Here is a 6,600-nt window from a genome sequence, read left to right as displayed (position 1 = left end):
AATTCCTCACATTATTTCTGTGTCAGTGCAGCCATGCAGTTGTCTTGTGTATAAGATCAGTGAAGTACATTTTTGCAGCTTTAATTCTGTTGGTATGGTCAAACCAAATGAGTAATTTTAAACGGGTAACATGCTACCACTTTCTAATAAGGCACCCTTAATTCATGCTTTATAGATGAGTTATAAGTCATTTATAAGGGTCAGGGTACGAGGTACAAATACTTAGCATGGACCAGACAGAAGTTATTCGCGATCACGTTTATACTCCACTTGATTCACACGCTCAACATAACCATTATTATTACTGTCGTTTTTGTTCACTAAAATACAATTTGTGTTTTCTGAGGACATTATTAAAGAAGGAAATCAAACACGGTATTTGCAATAAACCTTTATTTTGAATTTCGGTCACACTGATTGAACACAAAACCTCCATAGTACAGTGAATGTATGCTTTGCAAAAGTTTCACTTGTAAAGTTTGAGGATTCCATCGATCCAGGGAAGGTACTTTGATACATCGGTGTAGACGTTGGGTTTATCTGGGTATTTACAGATGTTATTATTGTTGAACCACACAACACCTACAGCCTTCCCGTTGCACACCAGAGGACCACCAGAATCACCCTGTGAGGAGGAAGAGTCTTCATTAGCTTATTCATTATGTGATTTTAGATGTTTGTAGCATTTATATACCAGCTGACATGTTCTATTAACAGACAGAAAACCCACCTGACAGAATCCTTTCCCTGTTTTATCGCCACCTGCACAGATAACATTGTCGGGAAGAGGACCCCATTGCTCCTTGCAGTCTTCCAGGTTGATGATGGAGACGTCCACCACTCTCAGATCATCAACAGCTGTACCATTAGTCTTTATAGCTCCCCATCCAGCAACCTGGCAGTCGTCTTTTTTGTTCATTACAGATGTCGGAAGAGGAATTGTTTGCACTCGTCCGTTCAGTGAAACCTTCTTAGACAGCTGGAGACACACAACGTTACAACTAATGCAATGTCTAATTTCATAACACTTGCTGGAATATGGAGTTGATAATAATAAAAAAGATGACTCAACAAATGTATGATGTCACCTGGAAATATGTACTTACTTTGAGGAGCATGATGTCATTACCACTTCCTACTAAAGATTTGAAGAAGTGTGTTTCAATGTATATCTTGTTGTCATCATTAACACTCTTGAGATCGTGGGTGCCAAGAACAACATGGGTAATGCCACTGAATGAGAGATAACAAAGGGGGTGTCAGTACATTTTCTAAAACTATAATGTACAATAATAATAATTTCTTATTTTTAAAAAGTTGGTTTATATATCTTGACATGTTTTTTTCAATTGATTTCTAATTACATGATTTAAAGATTGCTGGAAGAGGAAATGCTACTCACTCGTCACAGTGTGCAGCAGTGAGCACAAAGTCCTCACTGATCAGGAACCCTCCACAAAGATGACCTTTGCTGTCCTGCACCGAGGCCATATACAGCATCGAGTTCTCCGGGGCTAGTTCCCCATTTATGATTTCACTCCCATCTGCTGCAAAGATAAGAAAATCAAAATGAGGTTAATGTCCCATTAAATGGTTGGAAAATGATAATAATACTTTGAGAATCTTACCGCTTCGTCCGAGATACGCCAGGAGAGGAAAAAGCAGAAATGTGTGCAGAGGATGCATGATGCCAGCAAGACAGCTGACCTGTCTCTCTTCTTGGGGCTGTCATGTAGACCCTTTTATACAGCTTTGCTGTGTTGGTTAGCGTGATCCTCATGTTTTATCTTGACTTTTAACCGCATCCTTTGCCCAATGTCTGTTTGCCAGTTTGCAACGTTATCTTTGCATCATCTTGTTTTTTTATGTTTTCTGATGTCTCAACAGCATGAAGCACTTTATGATCAACATGCGATGACTTTCACACATTCGTTCACATTCTTCCTCTTTTACCTTTTATGTCATTCATTATTCACTTTTACATTTAGGACACTTTCAGCCTCTTGGTTGAGTTCATTCTAATCCTCCTTTCTTCATTCTTTATGAATAATTGCTCAGCAACATTAAAGGACTTTTGTTAGATGAATTCAATAAGTGAATAACTCAGATGCAACACCAGGATTCTGTATGTTGGAAGTCAAAATGTGTCACTGTGGCCATACGGGTCACTATGAATCCATTCTTGATTCTCTTCCTTTTATTTAGCTCATGATTTATTCGCGGCATCTTTCAGTTTTGTTCATTGTGGACCCACTTCACCTCACAAGTTCACAACAAGACTTAAATTGGGTGAATTTGATGACTCAATAGCACTTTGTTATACATCTCTTTTATGAAAAAGGAGACATTAATGCTAAGATACCGGATAGTAATGATGTTAGTATCTTTATTAGTTTCTGTATTTGAATCATTTGGCTGTTGGGGGTTTTGGTTAAACAGCCTACTCAAACATTTTCTTCTGAATTTATATGATGGTATCAGATGAACCACAGAAACAAGTTTCCTGCTTCAGTTTTGAGTGACAAGTCACAGTTATGACATCCTCACAGTCACAAGTATGCAAGACTCTAAATTTAACCGTCTGCAGGTTAACAAATATACATACAACACATGCAGGCGAGCACACACATACACAAACCAAGGGAGGACAAATCTATGGTGATACATTCAGCACGGTCATTAAAACCAAAACAACAGGCTTGTACTGAGAATGAAGCAAAGGTTTATTTCTTATTTGTATGGTTTTACCATTGAGGTCTTGCAAATTGGATTTGAAAATGCTCTTCATCATCTATAGAACATACACCAGGAAAGAGTTGCCTTTTAGTCTAGCAGTGAGTTGGATTGGCTGCAGAGCAAACTTGGTCCAAAAAGGTTTTGTCAATATCTTTTGTAAAGGATCCCCTACATATAGTTTTTGTTTCACCACAATAATTAAAAAACAGTCTCTGACATTTGAAAGTGACATTTTATTTTCATTTCAGATATAGAGCAAACAGTGACGGGGCAACTTGAACACTGCAATGCCTCCACAATAATACGTTTTATTTATAAAGCACTCTTCAAGCAAAAAGCACACAGTTTGTAAATTCACACAGCATGAACAGATAACTGCAAGAGGTTGAAAATAATAATTACCGTACAACATATCAGCCAGCTCATGATAAGAAAGAAAGGATGTCAGTTGTTAAGAAAGGCCATTCTGTAAAAGTGAGTTTAAAGACGAGATTTAAAGTCAGCGACAGTGTCAGCTGACCTCATGTGGAGGTGGACAGCTGTTCTACAGCAGAGGAGCCAGTACAATGCAATGCAATCAAAGAATTGTTACATTCAACAATTATGTTGCTTGAGAATCTTTTTGATCCAGGGAAGGTATTTTGATATATTTGTATAGACGTTGGGTACATTTGGGTAGTCACAGTTTTTTTTCATGTTGAAAGACACAACACCAACAGCCTTCCCACTGCACACCAGAGGGCCACCAGAATCACCCTGTGAGGAGGAAGAAGCTTCATTTGTTTATTCAGTTTCTAGAAGACGAGAAACCATTCAGACTAAAAAACGTTGACATTACATTTTTTTATTAACGGACAGAAAACATACCTGACAGAATCCTTTGTCGATGCCATATCCACCTGCACAGATAACATTGGCAGGAAGATTACCTCTAATATGTAGACTTAAGACCAGACGTAGTAGTCTTACCGTAAAGTCCAAGATACATCAGGAGATGAAGAAGCAGAAACCTGTGCAGAGCATGCATCATGCCGGTGATACTCATCCTGTTCTCTATGAGGTGTCAAGTCGACCCTTTTATACCACAGTTTGCTCAGTAAGGGACCCCGTGGTTAAGGTCTGCTTCGACAAGACCTCCTAAGCTACATCCTCTGTGCGTCGGTAACACCTTTAATTGTCATATAGTGATGAGTGCATGCGGTCAGTAAAGAAATGCAGTATTGCCGCTCTTACAGTAAATATAAAGCAGCCTCAGCAGCCTGAAGCACGTACACACATGATGTCATCAGCATGGGATGAGTTTTCACACAGTCTGTTAGTAACCAATTTATTCTCTTCTCCATTTGATGTCATTTGATATTTTCAGTTTTTCCCTTTGAATGAGGCCTCCAGCAAGAACGCCAGGCTTTGAAGCACATTTAGCTCATTGGCCAAATCCTGGAATTACAACATCTACGTCTGTCACGTGATGCCATTGGGCCTAAAAATACTTTTTCTTATAGACTTACATTTGGAAAGACACGTCTGTTGTAGCAGGTACATTAACTCCCCAGTAAGAGCACTGTATTAGCATTATTTAACCTTTGTGTCGTCTTAGGGGTCAAAAATGACCCGCCACTATGTTTAACAGCATAGGAAACCCCCTTAATGGTCTTTTTTCAACTTGAAATTCAATGACTTTTCCTAGAATAACAACATGTTAAAAAAGTTAAACATTGCCTTTGTTCATATTTCCATAACAGCTGTAAACCAACAGTGTACACATCTTGTCTTCGGGGTCATTTTTGACCCGGTAGTTATAAAATCATTTTCATACTATAGAAACCATAAAAAACACACACACACACACACACACATATACATACACACACACACACACACACACACACACACACACACACACACACACACACACACACACACACACACACACACACACACACAATAAATTGAGATTAGTGTGCTACTGATTGAACTCAGGGAAAACAAAAACTTTCTCGCGAATATGCAGCATCTCCCCTCCACGACCCCACACCTGGCTGAAGTTCACAGACAAAATACAAAAAAGATCAGAGAGAATAAACATTTCCTGAAAGCATTGTTTACTAATGGGGAATGCAGTCAGAGGCTATAGAGGTGCTGCAGATGACAGCACCCCCAGACAACTGGAAATGGATGGATGAGATTGACCTGCTCGGCCTGCTAATCTTAGCAGGTGTGTATAGGTCCCGAGGCGAGGCTGCATCTAGTCTTTGGGATGCAGAGAGTGGAAGGGCGATTTTCCGTGCAATGATGTCACTGAAAGTCTTTCATATTTTCTCAAAAACGATACGATTTGATAATCGTGAGTCAAGACCTGCAATGCGTGTGACAGACAAACTAGCGGCCATAAGAGAGGTCTGGGAGAAGTGGATTCCATTTACTTAAATTGGGTGAATTTGATGACTCAATAGCACTTTGTTGAACATCTTTTTTATGAAAAAGAGACATTAATGCTAAGATACCGGATAGTAATGATTTTAGTATCTTTATTAGTATCTGTATTTGAATCATTTGGCTGTTGGGGGTTTTGATAAAACAGCCTAAAAACATTTTCTTCTGAATTTATATGATGGTATCAGATGAACCACAGAAACAAGTTTCCTGCTTCAGTTTTGAGTGACAAGTCACAGTTATGAAACATTATATTGTACAATTGCTGGAAATACGCACTTAGATTCATAACTGCAGACTTTATGTCTTAATAGAAAGTGAAATTATTAAAAGATGAAAATGAGTTGTGCCCCGTATATAAAGATTAAAAATCTGGATTACAAACTGGGTATAGCCGGCAACTGACCTGAACTCTTAGGGTGACCAAAGGCTCAAGACTCACCCACATCTCTACATTTGTATACCATCAAGTGTAACATTACACTCAGTGTATATTGTCTCAACTGTTGCTGTTACTCTGTTAGTACTTCATGACGTCCAGCAGAGAGCGCCATAGTTTGTGACGAGACTTTTAAAATTGCTCTGCTTTTTCACCATCAGAGGGTGCTGCTTCTCCATCAGTGCAAATCTAACGTAAAGTCACAAATTGATCTGTCTAATGACTCTTCTAACAGCATCGGTCTGTGCTGCATTCAAGCCCACTCCCTCACTTTGAGGAAAACAGTGAGCATGTGATCTCGCTCCAAATACATGGGGTACATGTCTCACAGTTAGACCTGGAGGTGGTTTATAAAGTGGAGCTATATATGAAAAGGAAAACAACCACTTACCTGATATCTGATTATGTGGTGCTGCTACATGATTTGGGTTTTGAAAACGCTTAAAATCTAAATTTCTGATTCAACAGCAACAGAATCTTCCTGGTTTGGGGATGAAAGACCTCAGAGCCTCGGAGGCCCACAGCCACTGAGTCTGGTGCTGAGGCTGTGGAAGTGCTGGACAGGACGGGAGAAATCTCTGCACTTTACTAGATAGCTACTGCATTGTTTTATGTTCTTGCTCATTGGTGGTCATTTTAGTTTTGATGTAGACGTCAGTCGGGTTGAGATTGATCTTTCTGTGCTCTTCATACCGTCATCATAGTTTATTCTGCCTTGACTCTTTCTTTCTGGCTTTGACGTGATGTTATGAGCTAAAAGGGGCCTACCGTGTAGACACAGAAACATTGAGTACGATTTTAGAGGCACTGTGTCGAAGTCATGTGTTTTCAAACCTTCATATAATTTATATGTGTCGAGCCAGGACAGATTTGTCATTGGTCCTTAAGGCCCCACACTTTGGCCTGCAGTTGAACCCCACAGCTTGTCTCGACACAACTCTTACTGTTCCACAATCTGTCCGCTATGGTAAAGTACAATATAACCTTTGTAT

The 6,600-nt window shown here is 39.4% G+C and overlaps 1 protein-coding gene across 1 annotated transcript; it reads right to left on the bottom strand.

Moving 5' to 3' along the window:
- Positions 1-419: 419 nt before the first annotated feature.
- On the bottom strand, positions 420-1,536 carry LOC142946930 (trypsin-3-like). The gene is made up of 4 exons (XM_076088560.1): positions 1,403-1,536; positions 1,107-1,233; positions 731-979; positions 420-625 (listed from the first exon to the last, which is right to left on the bottom strand). The coding sequence occupies exons 1-4, from the start codon at positions 1,498-1,500 to the stop codon at positions 467-469; spliced, it is 633 nt and encodes a 210-aa protein (XP_075944675.1). The 5' UTR covers positions 1,501-1,536; the 3' UTR covers positions 420-466.
- Between the last annotated feature and the right edge of the window lie 5,064 nt (positions 1,537-6,600).

The sequence above is a fragment of the Anarhichas minor genome, unplaced genomic scaffold, assembly GCF_050575085.1.
Source record: "Anarhichas minor isolate MPS153535 unplaced genomic scaffold, ASM5057508v1 ptg000010l, whole genome shotgun sequence".
NCBI classification, from domain to species: Eukaryota; Metazoa; Chordata; class Actinopteri; order Perciformes; family Anarhichadidae; genus Anarhichas; species Anarhichas minor.
The sequence above is the reverse complement of the archived record's forward strand: the minus strand, read 5'-3'. Positions and strand labels throughout refer to the sequence as shown.

What these genes read in the sequence shown, in the direction of transcription:
- LOC142946930 (XM_076088560.1), bottom strand. Translation starts at nt 1,500, where the DNA reads ATGCTGTATATGGCCTCGGTGCAGGACAGCAAAGGTCATCTTTGTGGA. An exon ending in ACTGCTGCACACTGTGACGA is followed by an intron (nt 1,234 to 1,402) that starts GTGAGTAGCATT and finishes TCTCTCATTCAG; the next exon opens with TGGCATTACCCATGTTGTTC. An exon ending in ATGACATCATGCTCCTCAAA is followed by an intron (nt 980 to 1,106) that starts GTAAGTACATAT and finishes GTGTGTCTCCAG; the next exon opens with CTGTCTAAGAAGGTTTCACT.